Here is a 12960-nt window from a genome sequence, read left to right on the forward strand (position 1 = left end):
CCGCTGGTGAGCGCTGTAATTACTGTCGTGTGTGGTTGTGGGCCACACCTGAACACTTGCCTATTATGGAGGCAGTCAAACACTCGCGGGAAAATGGGAGTTATGGGACGCCATTTTAGTTAGTGTTTTGTCACTCTGTCGATCACAACTTAGCACACAAATGGAGTGTTTTTTTTGCCTTCGTACTGTTGGATCTGCGATTCATGGGTTCATATTAATCTCATGTAACCATCAATGTGATTTAAAAGAGCTGTTGAGCAAAAAAATTACAATCTTGTGTTTTTAAATCTTTTATTTGATACAAATTTTGGTTGTTTTGGGTGGAACTTCACAGACCCATTGCTTGATTTTGTTAGAAAAACATTTACAGATTAAAGATTCTATTAAATTTACCTTGTCACTTTACATTATAACATTACATAAACTGAACTCTGCTGGTCACACAGGCTATTTCCATGATATCGAGAAATTCTCATTTACGTATTTGTTGAGGGCGGTGACATCTATTATCAGCTCCTGCAAGGAAACAAACAGAAATATGTGAATTAGACTTTGAAAAGGAAAAATAGAGTGTTTTATCTTCCCCACTTTTGGAAATGACATCCATCGATTTTTTATAAATTTCAATACACCCACATTGAACTGCTTGTTTCATGTCATGACAGTTCTCCCGAAGGCGCTGTTTATACGGCAATAGTCTCAAGGAAAAACGCAGCAGTCTCGTCCTCTCTCGATCTGCTTTTATATTACATCAACAAAACCTCAGAAAGTGCAGTGCTTTGTCCAGCAAACAGCGCTGTGTTTCTAACACATAGAGGAAGACGGTTTGCCTGTTTGTACTGTAGACCGTTAAAAAGAATAGACGTTTCCTGCTCACTCCTCCCGGTTTGCCACAATGACTACACTCGTGGGGGAAATCATGGCAGGTTTACAGACTCCCCCTCCCCAGCTCTGACGAAGTGTGTGCCTAAAAAGGGCATAAGGGCGGGATCTTCCCTGTAGACTCGGCCCTTGTGTGACGTGTAGTTCGCGCTGCTCCAATGCTAACAGTCTAATCTTCATTCGTACGAGATTTTGAAAAGATTTCTTACGAAAACCAGCCCTTAATTGTAGCTAACCCTGGTATCACAGGAGGAATATCTAGCTCTAGATAGTTCCAAAAAATTGGGACCAGGCTTTAAAGTTGTTTTTAATGTGTCTAAAGTACCATGCTTTCCAATGGGGGACTAGTAGCTATATGGAGGTACTACAGCAATGGCGGAGCAATGGCGGCCCCTAGTGTCGTTGTCAGAAAGCAGAGCAGCCAGCGGCCATTGGTTTGTACTTCCTGGGATGAATATAGCTTTATAATGGTGCTTTATAAACTAAAAGTAAGTCAAAGGAAATTATTTACAGGCCATTTATGACTAAATATAGCTGTGAGAAGCTTCACAACATAATATCATTTGTGAGTTCAGCCAACCAGTGCTCATATTGAGCTATGACGTTCTGCGCTCTCATATTCCGTAGTTCACATGAGGCAGAGCGTCTGAGAACGACCTCCCGCTGAGACATGAAACTACCTCCTCCAGAGTTTTCAGTGAGGCCGGGTGTCGGGCGACACGATGTGCCAATGTGTGTAAAAGAAATGTGCGTTACCAAAGTACCGCCGTTTTGTCGCTGTCTAAAATTCGCCTAAGACAACGACAGACCACAACCTTACCTTTCACGGCTAGTATTTCTGACAATCATTGTGATCAGATTTGTATTAGTTGTGAGAAGTCCTTTTGTGAAACCCACACACTTCCAAACATGTTTGAAGAAGTCTGGATCCACATAGGTTTGAACACCATAATATTCGATTATTTTGTAGTTAGTGTTTTTTAAAACAAATAAACCTCTGAAGAAGCAACTAGTTCTGAAAACTGTAAACTGCTTTAGAAATGAAGAATCTATTATTATTACACAGTTTAGCACACACATCTATAAACTAAATAACTGCAGCCTCAGCAAATTACTGATTGCTCTAAATAGTTGTCATTTGTTGCTATTAGGGTTTTTTGTGCATGTTAAACACAAACATAAGTGCAAAATTGTTATTGAAGCAAACATAAATGTCTCTGATGCCTTCACACTCTCCCTCCAGCCTGCCCTGACTGTTCCACTTGAGCACTTTCATTACAAGTCATCTTCCTGGGACCAAATAGCTCTCTTGTCTTCAGCATACATAAATGGCTCGGGTACAGCTGCCTACCGCTCCCTTGCAGTTGTTATCCTATCAGACAATACTTAAGAAGACTGATGATTGTGCAAAAAAAAGAAAAAATCCGAGTGAATATTCCATGTCTCCTCTGCAGGCTGCTTTAGTCCATCATCTCTCATTCAACGCTCCTCCGCTCGCTCCTCTCGCCGTGATGTATATTCGCTCTGTCCTTTCCCGCTCAAAGATGGATCCACATAAACACACACAAATTGGACTTTCCTCATCGAAAAATTCAGCCTCTCTGGCAGATCCGGTCCGTCTTGGCTAATGGCAGTATAAATCTGAAACTTGTCTGCTTTTTGCCAATGATTATTTATGAAGAGGCCCAGACTTTGTATTCTTGGCTGTCCCTGATAAGGATGTGTTATATTGAGCCATGGGAAACAGATGCTTAGTTTAGGAGGAGGCCCAAATGCACCAAAACAATTTGGAATTTTGACTGCTTGTATTCAAGTGGAGATGGTTTTGAGACATTCGGGCAGTTTAAACGAACAGAAAGGACTGGACCAATACATTTAGGATCGGTTTCATTTAGTGTAATTTTTCCCATCCAATCCGATCCAATACCTGGGTTCAGAGTAGTAATGGATACAAGTGCTAGTCTAATACCACAGCAAATATATACAATAACGAAGCCTTTAAAAATATGCCAAAACCTATGACTCATTATGCAGATGTGATTATTTTTATGGCTTTTATTGTCTGCATAGCCCTTAAAAAACACACACAATTTAGTATCAGATAGGTTTGGGTTTAGGTTCTTACCGATATAAATCTCTAGTATCGGCATAAAATCAGACACCAGTATTGGTATCGGAATAAACCTAGTATCATTACTTAAAGGGATACAGAGTTTAAAAAGGTTAAAATTAAGTATTTTCCTCCCCCTACATGTTCCGGCAATGTCCTAATATGTAGAATGAGCTCAGACCTGTTCACCACAACTGCCTCTAAAGTCCTGTCTCTAAAAGTTGTTACTTCGGGTCCGAAGTGCCGTCATGCACGAGCTTAAAGAGACTAGATGCAAGTTGGCCATTTTATACTCACTACTGCCACCTCAGGTCATACGTGTAACTGCACCTTCTATTTTCGGACCCGAAGTAACAACTTTATGAGCGACAGAGCAGGATTTTAGATTTTAGATTTAGATTTTAGGCTAATAGACGAAAATAAGTAAAGGTATGCATACTATTTCTACTTTCCACTTTGCACATTGTCCTTCAAATAAATAAACTAAACTTACTCAAAACTCTGAAGGTATGGACGTATGGCGGACCCTCGGATTGATTGGCAAATGCTCCAATCACTGAGCCACTGTTGTCTATACTATCACTGTTGCCTATTGCACACCTCCCGTCTTTCGCATCAGACGACTGTGCACAGGAGGAAATCATTCTTTTTACATGAGCGGCTTTAAAACATCGCAGTCCCGACTGGAGAGCGAGCTGTTCATTAAAAAAGCACACTGTCAGGTAGACTGAGGGCTTGATTACCGCTATTAGGCCTCGAACTAGGGCACAGCAGGGGCTCGGCTCGTGAACCTGGGAATTTTTGTGTCGAGCTGACAGTTTTCTGACAGCTGCGCAACGCTCAATCAACATGAAGTCTGGCGAATATGAATAAATGAAAGAAAGAGGTGATGTCTTTCTAGAAATTAATCTGGTAAATGCAATGATTTGGAGCGTGTTGCTTCAGTGTTGAACAGGATTAACAAGGTGGAAGTCCTGGTCCTCTGTTTCTCCATTCCAGTTCAAAATGATCCTTGGCTTTTCTTGTCCAAATCCACCTGCTTCCCATTCTGCATTTTGGCTGGAGTCCATGAGGGCCCATTGTCTTGCTATAATGCACTGTGCGTGGGCATCGCTGTTTTATTAGTACAGTTGATGAAACAACAGTCTCTTGTTTGTATGGTTACATAGTTAGACATAGTTAAATCATAAACGACAAAACAACAACACACATCGAGTCCCTTTAGCCTCAAGCTAGTTGGTTAATAATCATTGCATGAACAGGAAGTTGCCATTTGTAATTCGGGCGTTCTGCTCTCCCAAAATTCCACCCGATGGGCGGGGGAACGATAAAAAAAAACATCCGTCGTTGCCTATTTCACTTCCGGTTGATTTAATGTAATGGCGAATATGGCTTACAAGCGACTGACAGTGCCTGAATTGCGTGAAAGGTTGAAGAGAAAGGGTATTTCGAGTGTGGGGAAACGAAAGGAGGAATTGTTGTTGCTAGTTGAACGAGCGGATGGTGTTTATGAAGATTTAGAAGAAGATGATAGTGAGCAGAGCGAACGAAATCGTCTGTGTGTGCGAGTGAAAGACGGTGACAATGTGAAGGAAGTTCAGCTGAGAGGGAAGAATGTGATGATGAATGATCTTCAACTATAGCTATACACACGATCTGCACAAGGATGTCCCTAGTATTTAAGCACATATCCAGCCCATATGTCCGAATAAAGGACTATTATTTTTGCCAGTGGACAATGGTTATTCCAGGTTAGCTCCGCTAGCTTGTTACAATCGCCTACAGCTCATTGTTGATGAAAAGTCCGCTGAAGGCAGGAGGGGGGGCGGGAGGTACGAGCCCCAAATTTAGGGAGTTGGAACAGTCGAAGTCTGCATCGTAAAATATCAGCTACAGAGTTGTATTCCTCTCTTAGCAGAAGATGAAGCAAGCAGAGCGAGCGAAAATGCTTCAGCAGAACCGGAACTTGCGAAGACTATTTGTCACCCATAATGCACGGCAAAATTCAGTCGCTCCCCCGCCCATCGGATGAAATTTTGGGAGAGCAGAACCCCGAATTCAACTCTAACCGTCCTTGTCTGTGGGAACATTGTGTGTGAATTTGACTGGCGTGTGAGTAAATAATGGCATATACTGTGCGCAAAAAAGTGCGTAAAAAATGTGTACATTGTGCAAACTGAGTCATTAATGAAAGGCACTTTTATGTTCCGCTCTGATAGTGTGCTCAGGCCTGTGCTCACCTGTGTGTCGACGTTGTGTTTGGGGGTGAGAGAAGTTTGGGTTGAAGAAGCATCAGTGAACGTGGCCTGAGTGATCAGGACACTGCCGGCCCCCCAGATCCGCACCACTCCGATAAACAGCCGGTCCTCAGCCTTCCCACCATTCTGGATGACGTTGTTGGTCAGAGTATTCTGCAAGACCAAGTGTTAGTGTTAGGAACCTGTTAGTGACCAGAGTAAGGATATGACTGAGGCATTGTTGGACCCGCTGATGCACTCCCATTTCTTGTTTGTTTGATTAAAGAAAAGAAAAAAGAAAAAAAGTAATGTTTATTGGCAATGATAAGCAGGAGATAAAAGCACTTGCTTTTAAAAGGTGTCAAAGCACTTAGCACTGCATCAAAGGGAATAAAAGATCTTATGTAAGTCTGGAATATTATATATACATATATTATATTCAGTCCATTTATTGAGGCGCATTCATGAGGTCCTTTCAAAAGGAAAAAAAAAAGGTTGATGCCATTTTCAGTAATTAAGACTAAGCTTTTAATTATAGTTCATTATTTAAATCAAATTCAATAAAAAGTATAATTTCTAGCTTGAAAAACTGCCTAATGTTGATTTCTTTTATTGTTTTAATAGTAAGTCACATTGTTCATCAATCATATTTTTGCTTATAATTTGTGAAATAAATTATAATTTAATTTAATAATACCTCACAAAAATTATATCTGACCACTCAATGATCCACTTTAGATCTGTTTGTCTTGATTTTAGTTTTTCAAATTCTGTCTTACTCAACAATCGAACCACTTCTGTTATCAAAGAAATGTTATTATGTTTTTGCGAGGCGCTCACATTACTACCTTTGGGCCATTCGATTTTTACCCGACAGCTTTCCTCTATTCTCGGTTTGTACTTGTACAGGAAACGATTTGCGCTGATGCTTTGTGGTCCCTCGGGACATTCCACATTCTGCCCGGGCTGAGGGGAAAGCGCTCCAAAATTTTCAAACTTATCAACTGAACCATATCGCACTATACATGAGCAGACCTCCTGGAGCCCCATAGGAGAAGCCACACATCCCAAACACCATATGATGTGCTAATCTGCCAGGCTGCATTGGCCCCTATTGCCCAAGTTATCCTCATCTCCTCGCATCTGCCCGTTCATGCACACACACACACACACACACACACACACACGCATGCATCGATGCTCTCCTTTACTCTCGTACCCGTTGGCTGTCAGACACTGGGGCTGTTTTATCGCAGTGTGAAATTGCTTTGGAATGAGTCTGATGGTAGGCAGAGGACAGCCACAGATGTTTGGCCGTGCTTTCTCTCAGTGTGTGTGTGTTTGTGTGTGTGTGTTTGTGTGTGTGTGAAGGGAGTTTTGGATCACACATGTGTACGGAGGGAGAGGGGACAGAGTCGGTGTTTGCCTGGCTGAGGAGCAAACGGGGCTGCTTTAGACCCATTAGGGCTCGTGATTATGGGGAGTGAGTGTCACGTCTGATTTCTACTCTGTGATCAAACTGTAGGCTCTACTAGTACTCGCTGGACATAGAGAAGTGACGCTGTGCGAGACCTAGGAGGTAAATTTCTATAATAATGCTGTTTTTTTTTTACACTGCAATGTCTAGGGACTGCTTTCTTAAGCTGTACATATCTGTCAAACTGCATTACAGCTGCACTATGTAACTTTTTATGTGGAAAGAAAAAACCTTGATATTTGTGCGTATTTGACCTTTTAGTGACTCAGTGGCTATAGCCTGGCTAACGCCAGACTAAAATCACAAGTGATATTTAGTCTGGGGACCACCAATTCATTTTCTCGTAGGAGAGGTGTGGTTTACGGGGCGCTACGAATGTCTATGGGTGTATGTCTATGCATCTGCACGTAGCACAGCCAATCGTATCATCGTATCCAATGACGTATGACGTACTCGCTGTAAACTTTCGAGCTAAACTATTTAGAACACGGCCTAAAGCTTGATCGAAAAATAGCATCGCGTCTGCTGCTGTCATGTTCGATCTGTTAATAAACTTTTTTTATTTTTATCCGTAAATAAACTACAAGCTTCCGTATATCGAATAGCTCGTCATCATCTTGCCGTCCCTCCTCGTTCTGTGATTGGTTCCCAAATCCACGCGAAATTTCGGCCATGGTCCCCAGGCTGCTGTGCAGTTCGAAATGATTCGAGCGCACACAGCAGTCTGGCGTTAGCCAGGTTAAGTGGCTATAGGATTGCATGGCACATTTGCTTTCCCTCACAGTTGCCACTATGATGCTCCAGAATCAATTGTTTTGGGGTTTCTGGCAAGTTTCTGGTACCAACTCCTAAAAATGACTCATCCTGGAGCGTCATAAAGTCCACTGTGAGGGAAAGCAAAGGTGCCAAGCTGCACCCATAATGCCACTGAGCCACTAAAAGGCCCAAATATAAGTTGCAGTCTGGAAACAAAGACTGGGATGTTTATGGTGTGAGCAACCGTTTAAAAGGAAGACTAATGTGTATAATTATTTATTCATTCAATTCAGCAGCAACATGAGTTAAAGAGACTATACGGAGTAAAATTATGTTAAAATAAAGTATTCCTCGCCCTGCATGTTCCAGCAATGTCCTAATGTGTAGAATCAGCCCAGACCTGTTTACCACAACTGCCTGTAAAATCCTGCACTGTCACTCAAAAAAGGTGTTAATTTGGGTCCGAAGTGCCGTCATGCACAAGCTTAATATAGAGGCTGCAGTTACTCTTAAGGCCTGAAGTGGCAGTAGTGAGTGTAATCTAGTCCTTATGATTTAGGCTATATTGTAACCCAAAAGTTGGTTTGCGAAACCCTTTCTGTGGGGCGTAAGCCTTTCCCAGAAAACATTTATTTCAAAGTGTATTTCCTGAAAAGTTAAAGAAACACTGCCGTTAAAATTACTGTTATTTGATCGCTTTTATCATGAGTTAAGCTTTATAGGCCTATTCAAGTTTTATTCATCAATATTTTGGAAGAAAAAGACAGTATTTTACATAATACTCTCTTTACTGTAAGCGACCACAATTTTGTTCTGTGTCTTTGTCATTTTATGGCGATGGTGGGTCCCGACACCACATCAGTTGAGAACCCCTGTTGAAACAATGTGATCATACTGTCAAATGGCTTTGCAGGTCGATCTACTCCTGAATGACTGATAACACAAAGAAGAATCGAATAGTTTCTGCTACTGATAATTCCCCGATTGTGCCTCTGGACACTTGGACATCGGCGAAAAGCTTGAGAATGAGCAGATGTACAAAACGTTTGCAACGGGCATTTTAGAACGTGATGGAGGATATTACAGCTCCCACAAACATTGGCTGAGGTTGTTTGGAAACGCGGGCGAAGGTTGGACCGCGATGTGCCATTTTGGAGCCCATTTGAAAATTGCACCATCAATTTTACAGCAGATAACTCCGTGTCGCCAACTACAAAGCCGTAAATGTCATTTTCAGCCGTAGTAACTGGATGGCTGCATTTTATTTTTAGCCGCAATAAAAGAAGACTTCCCTTGGCGTCCCCGTTAAGTAGATCATCAAAGGTTGAGATTGAGAAGGCAGGCTTTGACCAATGACAACTAATTAAACTATGATGAGAACATAACGTGTTATTGTCACGGCTAAAATGGAAACTCATGCTTGTATTGTCTTCTATTTATCGGGTAAAATGTTGCGCCGTCTGACTTTAAAATCCTTTACTAACTTATAATTGCTCCCTTGGAAAATGAACATTGATTTTGTAACATCTCGTGTTTTTGATTCACCTGCCTATCGGAATGCACACAGGTTCGATGCTTTTTGAACCTTCACAAAGTTCGGTGTGTGGAATGATGGTTTCCAGCTGTTAGCCTCTGACATCCTCCCACAGCTTATTCTATTTGACTGTGTTAATAACAAGGCTAAAGACAGGGGAATAAAGGCCTTGCGTGCTTTTGGCCTCCAAACTCACCGACTGGACTGCAAAGTTTGTGAACAGATACTCGTTTTGCTGGGCTGTATCTGTGAATACAAAAGAAAAGAGGCGATTAGGTCAGATAATGGAAACCGTGCACTAACATATAGCCTCTCTCTCCTGTCTACTGCATGATAATCGCACCAGCCCTTCTGACTGATCATATCTGTAAAAAAAAAAAGGGGGTAAAGCAAACCAGAAAGGCGTGTAAAGGTGAGAGGATAGACGAAAGGAGCAGATAAAGGAGGAGTGATGGAGAGCCCATCTCCAGGCAGAGACACGGCCAGTTACTGTAATAGTTTCTGTCACTCCTCCCCTCTGTCATCCCTTGTTCCCTCTCTATCTGTCCCACTCGGCTTTGTCCCAACACGAGCGCGCCTTTCATACACGCTGTTTGGATCAACGGTTACACATCTACCGTATCTGACACAGGGTTTTAAAGAACAGGTAAGGATATGTTTTCGATTTCCTGAATGAATTGTGACTTTATCCCTGCGAGGAGGGTTCAATGATCTTCACTAATGGGGTCACATCATTCACTCAAAGTCAGGTGTCGCTTAAACCAAGGGATGGAAGCCTGGCCGAAATGATGAGCCCATTGTGACTTTTTGAAACATTACAGAGCAGCAAATGTCCGAAATGGCAGCAATACACTTCTGTAATGAATACATATCAAATCTAACTCTTATTACGGTTCACTATGTTTAGTGGGAAAGAGTATGAAAACTATATATTTTTGGTTATGGTAGAAGCAATGAGAAAAAAAATGTTGTTTTTTTTACAAATGGAAACATTGTTTTTCTGATTGCTTATTTAATAAAGTTTTCAAAAATGCATAGTTTTGATACTCTCCACAAAAATCCGGCGAAATGATATAGTGAACCTGACTATCTGACAGATATTCAAATGGCAAGCAAAGATCCAACGCCGTGCCCCAGAGGCCGAACTGAGCAAGAAAAAATTGCTCTGTATTAGACTGCCAAGTAGATCTATGGCACCAATGCTGACCACAATTTTGGCATGCCGGCTGTGCTGAGATTCGTAACCATAGAAATATCTTCTGAGGAATTATTAGATATGGCTTATTGAAAATCTAACAATTAAGGTAGTGAAAACCACAAATGACAGATCCAATCATTGGTTGAGGGGCATATTCTAATGTCTAATGTCATTAAAATGAGTGCCATGTCACTCTATGACTGAGGTGTTTTTATAGAACAAGCCACCAAATGCATGTTTCCATTATCATTTGTTAGGCATGTACAAATCAATACCAAAGAATGTATGAACTTTTACTCAGAACTTTTTTTAGTAGAGCCACACCACTACCGAGAAATGATATCGAGTAGTGATAGTACGTACCATTACTCATGATTAAATCTACTCTTTGTATGTTCTCCTCATGTCTCCGTAGGTTTCCCCTACCGCTACAAAATTTGTATAATAAGTGGGGGACAACAGTATAATAAGTATGGGGACAAAAACGTATACCTTAATCTTAACCGTAGCATAAATGTAAATATGAAATACTCACAAGAAAAAAAATGTCTGTGCCTGAATAACTAATGCCATGGAATTGGATCAAAAAAGAAAAAGCGTGTGTTGCACATTCCTACTGTATACCATCACCTCTATTTGGCTTGATAATATACTGTATGAAATAAATGAATAAATAATTGTTCATTCAGTCGTCTGTGGTGACAGAGAAGACGCTAAACTTTGTGACATTTTCCGTTTCATGCGCATTGCATGGTCAGGTCAAAACCTACATTTTGAATCTCTAACATCACATTAAACTACAATTCCCCCCAAGCATACAACTCATACAAAAAAAATGCTCCTGGTCTTCCATGCACTGACGATGTGCACCTACCGATGCCTTCTCCATCATCCCAGAAGAAGGACCCTTTGGCGGTGTTGGTGTCACTCAGGGCCACGATCAGTCCCAGCGGATTTTTTCGGCTGAAACACAAGCAGTGCAGCGGGTTATTGTGCGCTGCCAAAGGACACTGCCTATTTATACCTGCCTGTGAGGACAAACGCATTAGCATTAGTGCTGTGGGGGGCCCACCTGATCCCACTGCTGCTGCCGGAACACCCTGCACCTCCGAGTGTCTCTCAGGACAGCTACATGCACAGATTAGCTGGATTTAGTTAAAGCTACATTAAGCCTGTAAGTGTAGTGCCCAACTGCATTTTCTAGAGGAGTCTCAAGCGAAGACTGTCAGGAATAATCTGCTTTGGCAATTAATCATAATTCTTCAGGTCGTAATGTCATCTTCAGAGTTTTTGGAGGTAATAATGCAACTTAGATAACAAATAAATACTTACTGTAAATGGATGGATATTTGTTTGACTACATATTGATAATAAATAAAGTTACATCAACAAACAAAGAGGCGAAAAAATATTTGGAAATAACAGTACTGAAATAAAATGTTATCACCCACAATTATAAACAAATAAGGTTGGAAAAAAAAAAAGCTAATTAAGCTGTAATAAAACCCATAGAATACTATAAGCCATTGCTAATATTGTGAATAGCTTATAGCTTCCATTAACGCAGCTGTTGCGCTATGTGCCTACGCCACTGTGAGAGGTGTCGCTTATTAAAAAAGAAGAGGTCGACTGAGGCCGGGTTCAATACTATGGCAGCCTCTCATTGATTTCTTCAAACTAAAAAAAATATATTTATCCCATTGTGACTTGAACAATGTCCGTGATAATGTAGGGCACATGTGTCTCTAGCCCATTCCTGTGTAGAGTTATGACTTTTTAAAGACATAATCTGAATGCTCACTCCAGCCACTAGGGGGCAGCTTAAATTTAAAAAAAGGAAAGAATTCCACACGTGTCCAGCAGAGGGCACTGACGTAATAAGAGATCAGGATATAAACAGCAAATTATAGCCACGTGGTAAATGTTCAGTCAGGTAGTAACTTGCCGCCATCGAGTGTGGAGTGAATGAATAATAACTATATGAAGCACTTTGAGAAACATGTGACAAAGGGCTGAGAAAGCGACTCGCCACGGGGGCTGAATTTCGTCCCACGACCCAAAATGATTTCGACACCCCTGATGTGGGGGTTCAGCACTCGCTCGGCCGTAATTGCGCTAATGTGACCCAAACAAAAGCACATGTTCACCCCCACTCCTCCACAACCCCTCTCCGTTGATAGTACACTGGTCCCGGAGTCTGGCTGGAGAAAAAAGACTGTCCTGCATGACATCGCCATTGGCCATAGGTGTTTCTCCATGTACTTCCACTTAAATGCCCCAAAAAAAAGTCCAGAGAGGCAAGATCGGGCCCCCCATCTCTATCTTGTTTCCAAAATTGAACCAGATAAAACCTGACATTGTGACATCTCTACTCTTGTTCTTTTGTTTGAATGTTGCCCTATCTTACGGTAACTGAATTTATAATGTAGCCTTAAAGGGGGGGTATTATGCAAAATCGACTTTTTCAAGCTTTACATCATGTTATTATGTCATTCCCTCATTAAAAACATGCCTGAAGTGTTGCCTTGGCACATTCATGTATTTTTGAGTAATCTGTAAAAACTCTGATGGCAGCCATTTTAGGGACAGCTTTGCCTGAGTCCTCCTAGGAACGCCCCCACCTCCTGGAGACGCCTCCGAGCTTTCGTCAGCAGCAAAGTAACCAATCACTGCTCCTCCCCGCTGATGCCACAGACAGCGTGTGGAGGGGGCGTGTCGGAAAGGGTCAGAGGTTCTTAAAGAGACAGAGGCCTATTTCAAGCCATT

General features: G+C 41.6%; 1 protein-coding gene across 1 annotated transcript in view; it reads right to left on the bottom strand.

The window, feature by feature from the left end:
- Positions 1–324: 324 nt before the first annotated feature.
- The window catches only part of si (sucrase-isomaltase), a 138626-nt gene continuing 125990 nt past the window's right edge, over positions 325–12960 (bottom strand). The window contains exons 46-49 of the mRNA XM_079573199.1: positions 11069–11157; positions 9193–9242; positions 5233–5403; positions 325–516 (exon numbers count right to left, since the gene is read on the bottom strand). Of these exons, the coding sequence (XP_079429325.1) occupies positions 448–516; positions 5233–5403; positions 9193–9242; positions 11069–11157 (379 nt within the window). The 3' untranslated portion in view covers positions 325–447. The remainder of the gene's footprint in view (positions 517–5232; positions 5404–9192; positions 9243–11068; positions 11158–12960) is intronic.

Source organism: Gobius niger, assembly GCF_951799975.1.
Source record: "Gobius niger genome assembly, chromosome: 1".
In the NCBI taxonomy this organism is placed as follows: Eukaryota; Metazoa; Chordata; class Actinopteri; order Gobiiformes; family Gobiidae; genus Gobius; species Gobius niger.